The 18,512-nt window shown below is 43.0% G+C and overlaps 9 protein-coding genes across 9 annotated transcripts; 5 read left to right on the forward strand and 4 right to left on the reverse strand.

Moving 5' to 3' along the window:
- Nucleotides 1–8,024: 8,024 nt before the first annotated feature.
- N7508_004511 (mitochondrial distribution and morphology protein) lies at nt 8,025–10,174 on the reverse strand (the record flags this gene model as incomplete). Its single annotated transcript, XM_058462577.1, has 3 exons — nt 8,025–8,156; nt 8,208–9,409; nt 9,463–10,174. The coding sequence occupies 3 exons, from the start codon at nt 10,172–10,174 to the stop codon at nt 8,025–8,027; spliced, it is 2,046 nt and encodes a 681-aa protein (XP_058321202.1).
- A 226-nt stretch (nt 10,175–10,400) lies between these two features.
- Nucleotides 10,401–11,256, forward strand: N7508_004512 (pre-rRNA-processing protein PNO1; the record flags this gene model as incomplete). The annotated part of the gene is made up of 3 exons (XM_058462578.1): nt 10,401–10,467; nt 10,515–11,149; nt 11,200–11,256. The coding sequence occupies 3 exons, from the start codon at nt 10,401–10,403 to the stop codon at nt 11,254–11,256; spliced, it is 759 nt and encodes a 252-aa protein (XP_058321203.1).
- Nucleotides 11,257–11,482: 226 nt separating this feature from the next.
- Nucleotides 11,483–12,324, reverse strand: prs3 (proteasome core particle subunit beta 6; the record flags this gene model as incomplete). The annotated part of the gene is made up of 2 exons (XM_058462579.1): nt 11,483–12,170; nt 12,227–12,324. 2 exons carry the CDS (start codon nt 12,322–12,324, stop codon nt 11,483–11,485), a joined length of 786 nt encoding a protein of 261 aa, XP_058321204.1.
- A 331-nt stretch (nt 12,325–12,655) lies between these two features.
- On the forward strand, nt 12,656–13,452 carry N7508_004514 (HCNGP domain-containing protein; the record flags this gene model as incomplete). The annotated part of the gene is made up of 3 exons (XM_058462580.1): nt 12,656–12,727; nt 12,796–12,838; nt 12,896–13,452. 3 exons carry the CDS (start codon nt 12,656–12,658, stop codon nt 13,450–13,452), a joined length of 672 nt encoding a protein of 223 aa, XP_058321205.1.
- A 402-nt stretch (nt 13,453–13,854) lies between these two features.
- Nucleotides 13,855–14,451, reverse strand: N7508_004515 (uncharacterized protein; the record flags this gene model as incomplete). The annotated part of the gene is made up of 1 exon (XM_058462581.1): nt 13,855–14,451. One exon carries the CDS (start codon nt 14,449–14,451, stop codon nt 13,855–13,857), a length of 597 nt encoding a protein of 198 aa, XP_058321206.1.
- A 446-nt stretch (nt 14,452–14,897) lies between these two features.
- pre4 (proteasome core particle subunit beta 7) lies at nt 14,898–15,793 on the forward strand (the record flags this gene model as incomplete). Its single annotated transcript, XM_058462582.1, has 3 exons — nt 14,898–14,927; nt 14,980–15,127; nt 15,189–15,793. 3 exons carry the CDS (start codon nt 14,898–14,900, stop codon nt 15,791–15,793), a joined length of 783 nt encoding a protein of 260 aa, XP_058321207.1.
- Nucleotides 15,794–15,939: 146 nt separating this feature from the next.
- N7508_004517 (fumarylacetoacetate hydrolase family protein) lies at nt 15,940–16,907 on the reverse strand (the record flags this gene model as incomplete). The annotated part of the gene is made up of 4 exons (XM_058462583.1): nt 15,940–16,072; nt 16,125–16,434; nt 16,484–16,847; nt 16,893–16,907. The coding sequence occupies 4 exons, from the start codon at nt 16,905–16,907 to the stop codon at nt 15,940–15,942; spliced, it is 822 nt and encodes a 273-aa protein (XP_058321208.1).
- Nucleotides 16,908–17,018: 111 nt separating this feature from the next.
- Nucleotides 17,019–17,354, forward strand: N7508_004518 (succinate dehydrogenase assembly factor 1; the record flags this gene model as incomplete). Its single annotated transcript, XM_058462584.1, has 3 exons — nt 17,019–17,099; nt 17,149–17,180; nt 17,231–17,354. 3 exons carry the CDS (start codon nt 17,019–17,021, stop codon nt 17,352–17,354), a joined length of 237 nt encoding a protein of 78 aa, XP_058321209.1.
- Nucleotides 17,355–17,918: 564 nt separating this feature from the next.
- Nucleotides 17,919–18,449, forward strand: N7508_004519 (Hsp20/alpha crystallin family protein; the record flags this gene model as incomplete). The annotated part of the gene is made up of 1 exon (XM_058462585.1): nt 17,919–18,449. The coding sequence occupies one exon, from the start codon at nt 17,919–17,921 to the stop codon at nt 18,447–18,449; it is 531 nt and encodes a 176-aa protein (XP_058321210.1).
- Between the last annotated feature and the right edge of the window lie 63 nt (nt 18,450–18,512).

The raw sequence follows: 18,512 nt of genomic DNA on the forward strand, positions 1-18,512 counted from the left end.
TCCCCCGCAATTTTATAATTATGCCAAGACCTTCCTTTTTTGGCCGTATAAACTGATTATTTAGCCGCGTTTTTTACTATTATTTAACACTATTTTTGTATCTACACAAATTTTGATAATGAATCAGGTCTAACAATCAATAAAACAGTTGAAACTACCTTATATCTGATTTTATGAAGCTTGGTATTAAGTTAATTACCAATAAACTTTCAATTTCGGACCATTGTGGTTGATATTTTAGAATTTACTTCTAATCATGCAAAAATATATATATTTTCTATATAGGAGCACTTGTACGCTTAGGAAGAGTCGTGACTATTAATATCCCTAGCCTAGATTTCTGACGGCCGTCAGAATTTAAGCCTATCTATTGCCTAGAAACTATTGATATCTCTACTAGATATCTAATAGCAATTATTATTTAGGCCGATTAATACGCGTTAGATATAGATTATTTGTAGGATCTAATAAGTTCTACTAGTTCTTACGGTCCGTTAGCGGTCCTTATATAGTCCCCGCGGTCTTTATATAGTCCCCGCGGTCTTTATATAGTCCCTATAGTCTAAGACCGTATAGATCTAAGTAGAGTAGGTCTTATTAGCTAATTACGGTCTATAATCTAGTCTATTCTATCTAAAATCATCTATCTATTATTTTCTTAAATATAAATACCCCTAAGGATTCCTTTGCCTAGATAAAAGATAATAGTATATCTTGACTATCACTCTAAAGCCACACTACCTACTGTCTATTAATTATTTATCAATATATTATAGAGCTACGTATCCTAATTCTCGGATAATTATCCCCTATCTATCTTTAAGGACAACCTAGTTAATACACTTTCCTTCCTTATATCTAATAAGCTATTTAACCTAGACGGAGGCGTAACACCAATATCTACTCCTAGTATAGCCTTTACACGACTAGTAGTACCTATCCCGATTCCACAAACTCTTAAGCGTATTAGTCTATTTAGCAAGAAGAACTATATCCTTTAGATAGAGATATTTAACGAGGATTTTATCGCTTAGTAGCTTAAAACCGAGTATAGAAGTGCAACAAAACGAAATATCTTTGATTATAAACAGCTAGTAGGCTCTTAGGAACACTTCTACTAGGTTGCTACAATCTCTGATAGATCCCCTAAGGTAATATATAAGTAGTGTGATTATATCCTTGCTTATCCTATAGACTAGCACTAGGGAATATCTACTATAAATAGGCATTTCTTATAAGCCGCTACCTATCAAAAGGGAAGGAGTAAGACACAAGATATTAGAGAGATAATCTCGAATAGGGTATAAATACTATCTACAAGGCTTACTTTATACTAACTTATATAGTTCTTTATAGACAGATCTTCCCTCCCGCAAATAGGGGTTTTTACTAGGAGCTTGGATAGATAGGTTAACCACCTTTATTGTTGCTCTACGCCTACTATTCTAGCTTATTAAGCACCCTAAATTTCGCGCCCTTATCGAAATAGCTTCCTCTACCCTATCTATCCCTAAAATACCTAGTACTAGGACTATCTATCGGTATCTTTAGGAGATAGTTAAGGAATATTAGGATTCTCTACTTTAAACCCTCCTAGAGGGCGCTAAGCTTTCTATAGCATTGGATTGCTAGACCTCCCCTTTTCGTCAGGCGTTTATAGTAGTTATAGGCTACTTTATCGACCTTTAGTGGAACTACTGTAAGATCTTACTCGGCTTTAAACCTCTTCGTGGCTCCTACACTAGCGCCTATCTTAGTAGTATCCTACTTAAGCTACTTAAGAAGTATCAAATTACTAATCGTGTGCTTACGATTACTACCGATAATATATCGAATAATAGTATATTCCTAACTACTCTCGAAGAGGCTGTTTCGTCTCTTAAGCTTCTAAGTTATATACCGATTATTCGTATACCATATATTGTATATATTATATAGCTTAGTCTAAAGGAGCTTCTTAGTTAGATAGATATAAACCTATAGAATAATAGGGAAGAAATAGAGTAGGCCGATTAGAGATATACCGCCCGTCAAAAGAACAGAAGGATTGTGCAAACCCTTAACAAAGTATACTACCCCCTCCTTTTTCTACTATCGTATCTCTATTTGATACTAACTATATAATATCCTTTAGGTTCGTAAAATTGTAGTCTATATCAATAAAAGCCCCTAGCGCCGCAAGAGCTTTATTAGACTTTAGACAAAAGAACCGAAACTTATGCTAATACAAGATATCCGAACACGCTAGAATTCTACGTTTCTTATACTTCGACGCGTATATTAGCTATAGACTATATTTGATAGATTTTGTGCATAATTTAATCTAACTAATATAAAGATAGATAAGGATAAATAGCGATAGGTTGATTATCTACTATTAATCACCTATCCCTTCTTTAAGTTTATTTTATCTTTATAAGCTATAACTAATATAACTATCTATAATATATTTAGAATCTATAATACCTTATTTACCTATATTAATAAGGCAAAGGCGTAGCTAGCACGAAAGAAAGTTGGGTAGAAGAAGGTAATAAAACTAGCGCTTAAATGTAGGCGCGATAAGCTTACGGAGTATTATAGCAAGACTAATGATATTCCGAATAATCTCTATACAATTAGGACTATCTTAGGCCTACGAAATAAGCTTAAGTTCTTCTTAGCACTATAATAGGAGAAATACTAGGTACCGCGGTATAAGGAGTCCCTCGAGACTTATATCTAGCCTTACTAGAAGCGCTATATAGAGGCATAGATAATATTAAGTTCCTAGTCAATAAGTAACGATATCTCTAATATTGATATACTTCTAAGACCGACTACTCTAGATAAACTCACAAGGTATCTTAGAAGTAGTAAGTTTAATATCCCTCCCTCCTATTATATATTAAATCTTTGTTTTTGCTAACTTTATATCTCTCTAGGTACTATCTAATTAATACCCCTAGTCTTCTAGAAGGCTTATAAGGTAGAGTATCCTATCTTAGTAAGCCTTACCCGAGATATCCTTATAACTCTAGCTAACGGCTCTAGGGTAGAGAGACTTTTTAACTCTACTTAGGATATATACCACTATCGCTAGGGCTTATTAAGACTATAGACTATTTAGAATCTAATAATATTTATATATTTAACTAGATTTAATATATAGTCTAAGTAGCTTACGCTAGTAGATAAGTTCCTCTCTACCTAAGAAAAGTATTCGAAGGAGTAGGATAATACTAAGCAAGAGGATAAAAAGTTTAATCCTATTAGCGATAATAAGGAAGATCTTATAATAGAAACTTCTATAGAAGTATCTATTAAGTAGCCTAGCCTACGAGCGCTAGGGAAGAGAAGGGCTATTAATAATAATAAGATCCCTCTACCTAATTTTGATATTAAGAGGCAGTCGTTAGGGCGTATTCTAAAGAGACTAAGACATAATACGGATTTTATATATAATTAATAGATATAGAGGACAATTAATCCTTTCAACATAAATCATATATATAAGTAATTTCTAGAAAAGTACTCAAAGTTTTTGGAAAGAATACGTTTAGGCTATATATAACAAAGTATAAAAGTGAAATACTAAAAAATACCAATAGATTCTTCATAAATTATATAAATCACGGGGTTCTATATATTCGTCCCGTTTGTAGGACCGCAAGACCGGACCGGACCGCAGTGGTGCGGTCCTGATAGTAAGGACCAAGCCCTGCATGGTCCGGTCCGGTCCGCGGTCTGGTCCGGTCCCTTGCGGTCCTTGCCGAGGTCTATCCTCGTCTTACCTTTATTCAAGGTTATCCGTTATTTGTTTGGAGCCACACAGGTAGTACTGGAGGCTATTAGTGTTAGACTACGCTAAACCCCGCGAATAGGTTCTACAACCTTCCTTGCATAGAATATAGGTCTTGGCGTATATAATTTGGCTAATATATCTTAATAACGTAGGGGGTTTTAGCACTACTTACTGTAGCTACTATAGTAATTTATCGACTTAATCTTGAAGATATTAGTAATTTGAAAAAATTGACCAGATGATATATTTCTTTATAGTAGTAAATAGTCATTTGTGTAGTTATAGTTTGATATAACCTTAGACTTATATTTGGAAAGTTAAATCCCGCTCATCAATCATGATACAGATGCGCTCAATGCGCATTGCGCTACAGCACTTCCTGTATAAGATTAATGCAGCAGATTCAGAAAAATGCCCGTGTGGAGAAGGCTCTCTGACCCCGAAGCAGTCTTGCTTCAATGCCAGACCTTCGGGAGTCTAAGGAAACAGCTGTTTGACCAGTTGGTTTAGGCAGGGGTTTCCGACCTTACTGACTATGACGCTCCAGTGTCAGACCCGCTGGCGATCCGCTACGTCGCCAAATGCATCGAACCGGCCTACTTGCTTAGTTTCAACATACTGCATAGGTAGAGTCCGATAACGAAACTGGAGACCCCACTAAGGTCATGGAGCAGAGTCCCGAAGACGCTAGGCACTCACTAATGCTTACACCGACGTTTGAGGATGGAGAGAACTTCACTTAGCTATTCGAATACACGCTGCCGGACTAGGCTGAAGCCCACGCTCGGCCTGACGAACGATAATCAGCCATTGAGGCTGAAGTGAGGATGTCGGAGAACGGGGTGTGATCTTGCTGCAGTAGGAATTAGCTGGCATCTTGATCGAGAGGTGTTTATATAGGATATGAGATGAGGACAGGGTAGGTGGACGGTGCATCCACGCATTCATTTGTATTTATTGCGTCCTAGTATTGAATTTCTCATTTGTATTGGGGTTTTGGGTTTACGGTTCTGACTTACATGTAGGGCTGGTACTCTTTCTCGTTTCGAGAACCAGCCCAATTTTCTGTACTGGAGCATGATCCGGCGTACGGGACACGAGTTCTTGCTTCAACTGGAAAGAAGCGCCTGCATAGATATTCGATACTAGATAGGCTCCAACAGGTTAATAGAACTTTGATTGATTGATCGGTTAATATATTTGGAAAGTGATATAGTAGGAAGAAGCTTTTATTATCGTAGAAATATATGAAAATATAATATATTAGATATTGAACAATATTTTGTTATGAGGATCTATATTTAACGTACGTAGTATACGTATATCTCTATAATTACTACGTTTTGTGGGTCTTGATTAAAAGGTGCCATAAGGCCATAAGTTTAATTATAAATTATGTTACTTACCAAGATAATATTACTATAATACTAATTATATTGTATATATTTTATGAAATAGCTTTAAGGTTAGTGGTTTCATCGAGACCCGATATATAGGCCCTAGATAATGCAAACAGAGCAGAGACTCGTGACTACACAAAGCATGCAGTTTTCGCCTATATTTTAGGTATTTCCTTTACTTGATTCTCAATTTTCTCTGACAAAAGCCTTGGTTTAAAGGTATCTATTTGGTAACGTATTTCACCACCGAGTGACGCACGTAATGCTATCTATTAAATTTAAATATATTTATCTCCACCAAAACGCCATTAAATTCAATAAGCTAAAGACGAGGTCTATTAGGACAGGCATTTCTCTTATGACTCTGAATTCCACATTCTCTATACTTTGGTGAGGAAGGCTCTTGTACGTGGCTGTCAAGGTGCCGGAGCCGGTCTTGTCTCACGGGACACTTGCGCTAAAATTGCTTGCTCTGGCTGTATTGCTAATATAGAGGCCTCTAAATCTAAGAGACCTCTTTCGGAAGGTATTTGCCTTATCGGTCTAGTTCTTTTGCGCTTTTTTTTCTTATTTTTAGCGCGTAAATCGCTCACTTCTTTCTTGGGAATAGCTATTGGTTATATTGTGATTTAATAGGCTTTTAGAACCTGATTTATTGCGCAATTAAGTAGACTCGGTGGGCTTTCTGAGCGTTGTTTTAGTAGGGCTTTTATTGATGAAGCTTATTTTTGGACCTTGACATTTCCCATGGGGCTAGCGAAAATCTAGTCCCATGGAAATTCCTACAGAGGTCTAGTCCCGTGGACTCACTCCCATGGGACTAAAAAAATTTCCTATCTAACATTATTTTAATAATAATGATGGATAAATTGCTGAGTTATCATGACAAAATACGGCAATTCATAGGTGTTTTAGCGAGTATTAAGACCCACTAAGTATTCATTACTTTTGATATATTCTGACCATGGTTTTGTGATTATTTAGGGTATCTTGAGTATTATCTAATATACATATTCGTCACCTTAATCCTATTTTATCACACTTTCTGACTTACCTCAGAAAGTGAGGGCTAAAACAGATATATCTATATTTAGGAAACTCCAATTTGAATCAGGAAGTGAAGCTTTGATAAGCATCCAGTATACCTATTCCGATATAAATATTCGTTATTGGGTATTAAGGATAATTAGGAGAATAAGGAGAACTAACTAGCGGTAGGAAGTGATATATAGACATAGATAGCAATAAGAAATCGAGGTTAGAAGCGGCTAAGGCGAGAGGATAAGGATCTTGTATATAGATAAGTCTATATATTACTTAGTCTAAAATCATCTATTGTTCAGAAAAAGCTATTGTAAATGAACTACCGTTCGGAATCGCCAAGAAATGCATAAGTCATACAAGTCACGAGATAGCTTGTGTTTGCATTGTTTACAGTCTCATGGGAAATGTCAAGGTCTAGTTAACTAAAACAAAAGATAAAGTTATAAATATCTTAATACTACCATATTTACCTTATTTTATTCATAAGAGTATTAAGATAATCTAGAACTTATAGACTCCTTATCTCTCATTTTTAGAAAGCTTACTAGCAAAAATACCTAGTAATTACTAGACTTCCGCAGAACCCAACTTGGATCCAGTACTGGGCCCCCAGTAAAACCCAATTTTGACCCAACTCGACCCAGTTTCGGCATAAAAATTAGTATAAAATACTTATACATTATACTTCGGTATTGGCTAATACACCTGAAATCTCACTTTTTATATGGATTATATTATAAAATAACTATATATGGCTATATACCGCTATTCTATTGATATAGTTACTTATTAAGGAAGGAAGTATATATGTTATCTTATTTAATAATATATATATATAACTTTGAGTGTAGTCACACCACTTTTTCTATTATACTATGTATTCTATTCAAATTTTAGAATATAGATATATTAGGTTATAGGGTATAATATATCTATAGTGTAATTCAAATTAAATAAAATTACCTTCTATAAATGGATGAGAACGGCCCTTAAACACGTGTATTTTTGCATCATTTATGTTTGCACTATTTGTAACCAAGTTAAGGCCCCAGAACCAGTGCCGGGTTAATAGGTTCTGCGGAAGTCTAGTTTTCACCTTACTTATAGGGCTAGTGCTATCTCTCGTTTCGAGTATCAGCCTAATTTTTTGTACTAGAGCATGATCAGACGTACGGGACAACGAATTCTTGCTTCAACTAGAAGAAGCATCAGCATAGCTTTTCGATACTAGATAGGTTCTAACAGGTTAATAGGACTTTGATTGATTGATTATACTGGCTAGACCTAGGCTAACAGGATAATTGATTATAGGAGCCATAAAAGAAGGTACTTGGATATAAGCATAACGAAAGCGAAGAAACAGGAAAAAAAAGAGGCGCAAAAAGAGAGGCCACATCAAGGTGGGCATTACACAGAGCGGCACACTCGCTTCAATTGGTTCGTGTTGGAAACTTTCAACCTTTTAGTAACCCCAATGTACCACACGCTGTATATATCGACCTACGTATATAGTGTCAGAGTAGTGAACTAGATTAGTATTACGATTAGACCGGCCTATGAACACTTTGCCGTTTAGGGCGCCAGTTGGGCGCTCTAAGGCTATTGTTATCCTCTTTATAAATATCTCTTTCATGACACATGTACTCCCACCACTCTAAACCAAAAGACAGCTATAAAACGCACACAGCAGTAAATGAAGAGGTGCATAGATTTCTTGACTCCTACAAATGCAAACATGGTGATAATACAGAACCTCATGAACGCCAATCCAATGGAATAACTTCCTGTTGTTACAATCAGGCAATATTACCGGCCATACCCATGAAAATTGCCTGAGCAGCCAACTGAAGTGACCAAAATCCAACTTTTTTGAATCGTCGTTTCCGGGCTTGATCATCCACAACATCACGGGCGAACGCATCATAGGTCTGCAAATTCATCAGTACTGACGTTGCACGGATCAAAAGGGAAGCACTCACCGCAGCTGAAAGGTCGTCCATCAAACTGCTGTCAAAGACAGTCCAGCTTCCATCAAAATCTCCAACGCGCTTGACCAAACGGCAGTTGACTGGGATAAATGTTCGCTTCGAGTTGATATATGCAACAATAGGCCGGATAAGTGCGTTATTGATGTAAGAAAGGTCCCGGGTAAAAATGGGCACCACAGCCCGAACATTATTCAGATGCACGCGTAGGTCCATGACCAGGAATCGGCGGTCCTCATTCTCAGATTCTTGACCAGAGGTTGACGACAGAGGCTCTGGATACCGATTGGAGATCACAGTTGCCTCTAGTCGATCATAGAAATCGGCCATCACCTTTGCCAAGCTCTCATTATTCTCAGCAGGGAACATGATATCGGCTACAATATCCACGGTCCCCTCGTGGATCCAAGAGAAAGGACCCTGGACACCGCGATTGAGATGATCAACATTGAGTCCGTCGACGCGTATCCTGTTATGCTTCTTCCATGGACTTGCTTTGCCATCGCTCTCTGCTCCGCTATCCAGCCTAGTTCCCGTATGGCCATGGCTCTGACGAGCGTGAATTGTGAACAAAGAGTTATCATAGGACCCGGACATCATGTTGGCAGAAAGGAAGTCATAAAAAAGCCATTGTTTCCGCAATTGGGGAAGGTCGCAAGAGAAAATGCTCACAGAGAATGGCCGGAAGTTGTCAGGTTGGTATATGGTGACAAGAAGATCATCCATTTTGAATGAGTCAATTTCAAAATCACCGGGATTATGCTCATGCCGGTAGGACTTGGGGTCCAAGTCCTCCTCTGGCCAGTAAACATGCCGGCGATCGACGACTCCCCGTATGCCTTTCACCTCCACATCACGAAGTGGACCTTTTCCATTAAGCCACTTGGTGAATGACAGTGTCACATTTACTGTTTCAATCGACAAATCGAACTGGGTATAGTTGGTATCCTCCTCCTCATCGGATAAGAGCTGGGGATCTTCGTGCCCAGTTTCACCCCGAGCTGCAGCTGCAGCTGCAGCAGTCTTTGACGAACCTTTACTGACATGACCTGTGCCTTGTCCCGGCCGCTTTGACACAAACACATTCTTAAATGTGATGACACCATTCCTCCACTTGGGAACGATTGCAGATTCGAAGACAACTTTCACCCCAGAGGATTTGGTGAGATAATTGCCTACCCACCCTGCTAGAGTCTCTGTAAAAGACAAATTAGTGGTGAATACGAAAAGGCCAATGAAAAGGACGTACCCTGAGCGAAAACCGTATTGATCGCGAGAATCAGAAGTGAGAAGAAAGTCGTAGTTCCCACGACAACCCAGACAACATGACCCAGTAGAACCCATGAAAAGAGGGCGGTCATCTCATCCAAATTAAAAGGACGCACACTCCGTATAGAAAACCACTTGAATCGTACTTTTAACCGTGACCAGAACCCATTCGCGGCGGCCAAAAGCTCTTCCTTTGACGGCCGGTGTAGATGGGGCATGTGAGGTAAGCGATCCATCAAATGGCGATTGGATGCTGGCTGTTGAGGGTCTTGGTGTTTTTCCTTGACGGTAGATGTAACCTTGTCATTGCTGACATTTTGGAGATCATGTTGATTTCGTGGTTGGGTGTCTTTAGAGACATCCGTACCACTTCGGGAATTATTGGAAGTATGTATGCTGCGGCTCCAAACATATTGGGCGGCAATTTTATGGGAGGGGATGATGCGTGCTGTGGTAGTTTCCGCTGCAGTGGGAGTGGGCGAGATACCGAGGACGAAGCATCCACCGGTAGCAAATCTCTTGGTAATATGGGTTGTATTCCGTGGATGTGTCGAGATTCGGGGGCGACTTGAAATGAAGTCGAAAAGTTTACTTGTAGAAGTATCCGATATACGAGTTATTCGTATGCCAAGGAATGGAGTTGCTGTTTCCCAGATGTGGGCGTACAGCCGGCGTCCCAGGTTGGCAGACATATCTTGCCTTCACATCCTGCAGTGAAAATAAGGAGCTTGAAAACTGAGCTCCCGCAAAAAACCGAGAGACTTGTTGACGGGACGGGAAGCTTGGAAGAGCCAAATGAAATCATTGCCCGATGTTTGTTTTGTTTGCACCAAAAAATTCCACTCCGCCCACACTCATTTTTCCGGGAGGGGACTGATAAATTTTGCGATAACAACAAAAAGTTGCTTCAGTCACATCATGTCGGCACCTACAGCTCTTCGCCAGCCCGAAGCCCCAGGCTTTCAACCCGAAAATGTCTCTTATGGTATGTGTGATTCAACCTCTATCCTTATCGCAGCTGACCATCAAAAGACCATGGCGATGAAATCTTGATTGACGCACACACTTCGACTGATGCGATCAACCCCGTCGTCGAACCTACCGATGATAATGAAATGCGCATCGACGAGGAAGGTCGTCCTGTCTTCACCCCTGCCAAGGACGTCGCCACTGCGTATCGCATCGAGACACGAAAAGTGCCTGTCCCTCCTCATCGGATGACACCACTCAAAGCGAACTGGACCAAAATTTGCCCCCCCATTGTGGAACACCTAAAGCTGCAAGTGCGCATGAACATCAAAAGCCGCGCAGTGGAATTGAGAACCTCCAAATTCACCAACGATGTGGGTGCTCTACAGAAGGGCGCGGACTTCGTGAAGGCCTTTACTCTTGGCTTCGACATTGACGATGCGATTGCGCTCCTCCGACTCGACGATCTATACATTGAAACCTTTGAAATCAAGGATGTAAAGACGCTCAACGGAGAGCACCTCGGCCGCGCCATTGGACGTATTGCAGGCAAGGATGGAAAGACCAAATTTGCTATCGAAAACGCTAGTCGGACACGAGTGGTACTTGCCGACCAAAAGATCCACATATTGGGTGGATTCAAGAACATCCATATTGCCCGAGAAGCAATCGTCAGCTTGATCTTGGGTAGCCCTCCGGTAAGTTCCAGACGTATAAGTTGAATGATCAGAATTCTAACATAAAGCAGGGCAAGGTATACGGCAATCTCCGAACTGTTGCCTCACGCATGAAGGAACGGTTCTGATCTTATGAGGTATCTCATCTCATTCGGCATGGTGTGGGCGTTAATACAGGAGCACGAGGGTTTACGATTTTTTTCTTCTCTTTTGAGAATCTATGATGTTAGACATGATGACATACAAAAGTATGAGTTCCGCCAAATTTCTAGTCATTCCAATTATATTCATGTTGAAGTAGATAGAGAGCCCAAGCACCTGGTAGCAGGCCAAGTGGTCATCATTTCTTGCACTCTAATCCTTCTTCAAAGGGTGGTACACCTCCTCAATTCCTTCCCGGGTAATAATCATCATTTGCAAGCCATCACCAACCTCGATATGTCTCTCGACGGCACTTGTAAATGCGTCCCGTACAAGCTGCTTGACTGTGTTCTTGGGAAGAGGCTCAGCCTTTTTGGGTTCCAGTGCATGTCCCTCCCCACTTCCTGGGATGTATTGGTTCTTGAAATTGACTTGGTTGTCCAGGAACGGCATGATCAAGCTCGATGCTGCCCCAGCAGCACGGCACTGCTCTCTTTCGTACGAGCCAACCGGGTCGTAACTGTACAATGCTCCCTTGCCCTCCTCATCCAGACCGGCCAGAATGGCGTGTACATAGTAGGGGAAAAACCGCTTCTCGTAGAGAATTGTCGACAATCGTTGCGCACATGCTCCGACCGACATAGACTTGCCGTGTTGATACTTGTACATCCTCACCATCGTGTCCAGCCTTTCCTTGAGGGCGTTACCATCCGCGGCAAACCCAACGACGGAGAGTAGAATCTGAGCACCTTCACCAGTTTCGTCATCACCGCCAATTCTGAAGACTTTGGGAACCATGCGAGAATTGATATTGTATCCAGATGTGGAGCGGGTATCGCCGGCGAGAATGGCAAAATCAGAGCCCGTGATACCCAGGGTGGAGCCGCCATTGTCAGTGTAGCTAGCATGTAACTGTTAGTCAAAATCCAAGCGAAGTGGTATCGACTGGTTCCATACGGGTAGAAGGAGTGTTGCTTGACAGGAGCAGCTGTTGGCTCAGAGAAGGAGTATCCGATGGTCTCACCACGAGACTGGTGACCCATAAACGACGTCATCTTGGCAGATAAATTGCTTGGTCAAAGAAGTATCACAAGTGTATTTGGATAGAAAAAATAGAGAAGGTATTGGGTAAGAAAGTCGCGGTTGGAGTATGGAAGACTGGAAGCAAAGAAGCTGTCGGGGTGTTGTCTGACGCGATGCGGTAGCTGCCTTCTGCTTATGTAAGGACATCAAGCTCCACGGCCTCAACGGGCGCGACAACTTGTTACCAGGCAACACAATACGTATTGTATTCTATTTGGAAAAGCAGTATATCACTATTCCTTCTCGCAGGACAATTTACTCGTCAGGTCTCGGTATTTGTACCGTAACTCACCAAGCTACACCATGCTTGGTCTTGGAGCATATGAGAGCAGCAGTGAAAACGAGGTAGAGCTTGATGGACCCTCTCAACCCCAGGTATGACTGGTCCGGCTCATAATAGCTATGTCTCTAATAAATGTGCTGACTATTTATTGCTCTAATAGCATACCAAGGAGCCTCCAGACACAGCAGCACGAACAGACCAGGGTAAGCCCATTGCGATCAAGTCCATATATCTGGCATTGACACTGACTTTATTTCAAGGCCCAATTGAGTCACAATATGAAGAGCAAGTGTCAAACGTTTCTACCAATGCCACAAACTTGGTCCCAGATGGGCCTGTTCTTGGCCCTGAGTCAATTGACCAGGCACCCAATTTGGGGAGTGCGCACATAACTACAGGACGCTCATCCCCCTTCCTGGCTTCAAGGACACTCATTCAAGACCTCACACTTCCCCCGGTTCCTAATCTAGACATACCACCATCTCCCCCTGGATCCCCCGATGCAGCCGCAAATGCCAAGTTCGAGCATTTCCTCACGCTCAAGAAGCGGGGTGTACACTTCAACTCGAAGCTTGCCGGCTCCTCATCACTCAAGAACCCCAGCCTGATGATGAAGATGATGAACCATGTTGGGATCAATGAGCAATCACAGCATGACACTTCGCTGCCGGTTGATTTATGGGATGCTTCCAGTCTACCAAGATGGGGATTCAAGGAAGAGATTCTGAGTACCCAACAAGCGTTTCGTCAAAAGATGGAAGAAAAAAAGTCATCGGGTCAACGAAGCTCTGTTGATTTTGTATCTGGCTCTGCCTAAGGGCATGGTCGCAAAGAAGGTCCATTATGTTCAAGTCCGGGCTAAAAAAATAATAACCTTCTGATGATCCTCTCGGCCGAACTATGATTTACGTGTATTTATATATACCCCGTCAAACCGTTCACCAATTACGGCCTGATCCGAGAATGGGGTTAAAGCCCCAAGCCCAAAAATTTCCAACGCTCAGTGATACGGTGTATTGCTTGCCGAAAAGTATGCGTTTCTGTCGCTCGAGAAGCAGTACTGATCTATATTACTTGATATTGTCATTGTTTGCTCGCAGAGAAAGGACTGTGAACATAATACGAGCAATACCCTCCTCAATCCCCTCGGGCAATTTGTCTAATGTTGAGGCAGTTGATATGGATAGCATGTCACATACGCCCATCATTTCACTGCAATTCAACCTCCTCCACCGCCACCTGCTGCCCCTAGGTGGTTGCGCCTTCTGGCTTTCTCATACAAACTCAAACAAGAAATCAAGACCATTCGATCACATTCCTCGCCGTATTCCACTCTGATTTGAATTGTCCCACATTTTCCCGGTTTCCTGGTGCCCGAAAAGACGGCTAGTACCTGCCCAGAGCGCTCATCCACAAGCTTATAGTTTTGCGTGGTCCATTTGGACGTTGCCGAACCACCAACACCAATACTGCGTGTTCTCTTCCACACAAAAGACCGTCTTGCTCCGGCTAATTGTATTCGCTCATTTGGAACAGCCATTTCAAAGCGGTATCTCGAATTATGGATATTCTCTTTGGTCATGTCCTCCCACTGGACACTGCTCATATTGCCGGGATCTCCAAGGCCTAATTTGTAGTCACTAGAGAGTTGCAGAGAGTTGGATACGGCCACAATTTGCGCTTGGTTGCTAGCACTAGCATGAAGGCTAAGGTCAGGCTTGTTGCGAGTGAACAAGGAAATATCCGCATAGAAGAGCGGCATTCCGTCTGCGGATTTGATGTCAGTGCCGGTGGAAAAGTGACTTAGAAACATCATATGAGCGAAAAGGGCCCGAGGTTTCAATGGCAGGGTCAGATGCAATTGATGCTGCTCGGCTTGACGAAGACATGGATAAAGCAAAGTAGACAGAGAAAATTAAGGTAATAATCCGTGGTTATTGGGGAAGGCTAAGAAAGTGAATACAAAAATCTCCTTATTTTCTTAATTGACGCCTAAAGACATTGCAGAACCAATCAATAGGAATATCTACCTAGGTAGGGCTATTAAGATAGCTTTCTACCTAGGGAGGTATACAGGAGTGGAAGATTCCATGGGCTCCAGCGCGAATCTTAGTCAGCCGGTAGCTCTCCGTCAGCTCGACTGCCTGTAGCTCTCCACCGTCATCATTGCCCTGTACTATCCATCTTGGTTGTCCTTGTCAACACTTTGCTTTCACCCTCGAATCACTTTACCTGCAGATCTCTCTGCTCATCTCGTTCATCATGAACCATTTCCCTGAAGCCTGGGGCCGAGTAGGTTGCACACATTTGCTAGACCTTGCTCTCCTGCTAACGATACCGACAGCCCAGAAACGATGTCTACGGTGCATACGATCATTCATATTTGCAGACCTCGGGCCCAAAGGCTCACACATCATCGCCTGCTGTGACTGGAACATCAGTGGTGGGTGTCAAGTTCAATGGCGGTGTCGCTTTAGCTACCGATAACCTGGGTATGCATCCTCTATTGCAGCGTTTCTTTCCATCTCTGTAGCATCATCTGACCTGATACAGCTTCCTACGGATCCCTCGCCCGTTTCTCAGATGTCAAGCGTCTACGTTCGTTTGGCGACAAAGCCATGGTTGGATTTGGCGGTGACGTTTCCGACATGCAATACCTCGACCGTTTGCTCGAGTCGATGGATATCAAAGAGAACTACTCAACTCATGGCAATATGCTTAATGCTAAGAATTTGCACACATACCTGGCCAAGGTGTTCTACAAACGACGCTCCGAATTCAACCCGCTGTGGAACCATGTCCTTGTCGCAGGCTTTGATGGAGAAGGGGAACCGTTCCTCAGTTCGGCAGATTTGTTGGGAACAACATTCTCTGCCCCTCACCTGGCTACAGGCTTTGGAGCTCACCTTGCCGTCCCGATTCTGCGCCGCAAGTTCCCGGAAGATACACCCCTTGAGGAAGTTAGCCAGGAAGATGCCGTGGCGGCCCTGAAGGAGTGCTTGAAGGTCTTGTTCTACCGTGATGCGCGAAGTCTCGACAAGTATTCGATAGCGGTGATCACCAAGGATGGCATTGATCTGAAAGAGGATGAACAGATTCAGGGCCAGAGCTGGGCTTTTGCCGAGAGAATCAAGGGATACGGAGCCCAGACCGTCTAGACTTAGGATATACATGAATACACGCAGATCTGTTACTTGTTCAAGACCCAGACAGCCAAACGTTATGTGATGATATAAACCAGGCGAGTAGGTCTATCCCTGTATTCAAAAATTACAACTGCGGTGCCTTTCGGGACAGCGAAAGCTCAGAGCTTAGAGCTAGGCTTCTCAAACACCACGCGGTTGGTACAAGAACCGACACCCTCGAGGGAAACTTCGACTTGATCACCATCTTTCAACCACAGAGCAGGCTTGCGGCCCATTCCGACACCTTGAGGTCTATCAAACAAACAATCAGCGTGACCTAAATCATGATATGGGGTTTACTTACGTTCCAGTAAAGATGAGATCCCCAGGTAGGAGCGTGGTGCCCTGAGATAAGAAGGCTATCGTCTTCGCTACACCGAAGATCATGTCCCTGGTTGAAGAGGATTGAACAGTCTGCCCATTCAGCTTGGTGGAGATATGCAGAGAATTGGGGTCTGCAATAACATTGGAAGAAACAATTCCAGGGCCAAAGGGCGCCCATCCATCAAAGCCTTTGCCCAACCCCCCACTGCCCTCCACCCCGCTTGATCTGCCAATCTCGGTGAGAAACATCATTGCCAACAGCATAACCCAGAACATATTCAAGGGCTTTGCTTTCGGGGACGTAGCTAGCCTCTTTCCCGATAATAATAACTAACTCACACTCATAATCCAGACCCTCACCTTCCTGAGCAATTTGGGGAACGGGGATATCATCCCCCGGTGCAGAAATGGAAGTCAGAGGCTTGAAAAACAGAACTGGATACTTGGGAATAGGCAGATTTGACTCTTTGGCATGCTGCTCGTAGTTGAGTCCCAGGCAGCGAACTGTTCCAATATCCTTACGGGCCAAAGGCGCAAGAAGCAATTTGATCTCCGCCACTTGATCGAGGATCCGATACTGGCCAAATATATCACCCTGAATGACTCTTGCCTTGGTGGCTTTGGCAATGTCGCTCACTCCAGATGGGAGAATAGCATCGCCATAATAGATCTGGCCATCCTTGGCCAGGAAGCGAACAAGACGCTAGAACCAATTAGTACAGCTCTTGAAGATATCATTAATACTTACTGTAAAGGTAGACATTGTAGTTGGAAAGATAGTGAGAAGGGGGGGGGGATGTAATTGATGTAATATCTCGGGGGCCGGGAAAGGTGATCGCCGGGAAACGGACCTCCCTCTCTCCCATCCTCGCAAATGGCTCGACTCTCCGGTCTCCAACGAGACGTCCTAAGTCTATACCGAAAATGTCTGCGTGAGATTAGAAAGAAGCCTACGGTAATCATACCAATCTTCGATCTTTGTATCTCATCTGATCGTTCCTCAGGAATCAAGGCCTAACTTCAAAACGCATGCGCGGTAAGCATCTCTTTTCCCGGCGGCTTTCTCCCATCTAACGCGGGCTTTAGGGCAGAGTTCCAAAAGCATCTTTCGGTGAACAAAAAGGACTTTAGCGCCGTGGAATATCTCTTGCGCAAAGGCCATCGACAGCTCGAGATGTATGCTTCCCCGGGCATCCGCAACATCCGTTGAGGCCTAAGCTTTACTACTCCGTATGTTTCTCGTGTTTCTCATGATTCTGGTTCATGTTTGTCTCTTATCCTCGTTGACTCATTCAGCAGAGGTCTCGCCCATTGCACTCAAGATGCCATGTCGAAGCCTGACACCCGTTTTAAAGGGCAAGTATACTGTCTTTCTGTAAAGCTTCGGCGAAGCCTTTGTACCATATCTCCAAAAAAATAGAATTTCTGTATTGCATATTATCCAATAAGCAGTGACCTATATGCCTAAGCCAACACCGATAGCCACCGCCTGGGCTCTGAAGTCTTTGCACCCAACACTAGAACATTGCATTACAAACTAAAATCCACAACAGTAAGGACTTCGGAACCTTTTACTTGACAAGTCATTGGCAGTGGTTGATTCTTGAAATTTGTGGCTGGTTGTAGAGTACGCCACTGGGTTCTGGATGATTCCGGAACTATAACATCTTATACACATGCGCATATATAAAATGCAAAACAATCTACCAGTTTAAATTCTATTCATCCACAAAGCATCCAAACCTTTTCAACTCAAAACAACTTCAATCCCCAAATGACTTTCTTCTCACACACCGGCTTCTCGCCCCTCCTCCAACTCCTCGATGACTATGAGAGTTGCCGGAAAGCTCAACCACGCACGTTCGCCCCAGCATTTGACGTGCGAGAATTAGACGATAGCTACCACTTGGACGGCGAGCTCCCTGGTGTGGATCAAAGCAACATTGAGATCGAATTCACCGATGCACACACGCTTGTTATCAAAGGCCACACCGAGCGCAACTACCCCAATGAAGACCTCGCTCCAAGCCGCAGCCCGTCCCCGGGCTGGCACCAGCCTACAGTCGAAGAAGAAGATGCAGAGTCGATCGCCACAACCGACACCGCTTCATCCCATGGGATGGCCCAGCCTTCTCCGGCCCATTTCTGGGCTTCGGAACGTTCTACCGGTGAATTCCAGCGCACATTTAGCTTCACTGCTCGTGTTGATCAGGACTCTGTTCGGGCGAACTTGAAGAATGGAATTCTGTCAGTTGTTGTGCCTAAACTGACTCTTCCCAAGATAAAGAAGATACAGATTCTGTGATACGAAGAGCTGGGAAAGACTATTGGACCGGACTGCATTTGAACAGGATCGCATTAGCTTTGG

Source organism: Penicillium antarcticum (assembly GCF_028974205.1).
Source record: "Penicillium antarcticum strain IBT 31339 chromosome Unknown utg000004l_segment0_segment0, whole genome shotgun sequence".
In the NCBI taxonomy this organism is placed as follows: Eukaryota; Fungi; Ascomycota; class Eurotiomycetes; order Eurotiales; family Aspergillaceae; genus Penicillium; species Penicillium antarcticum.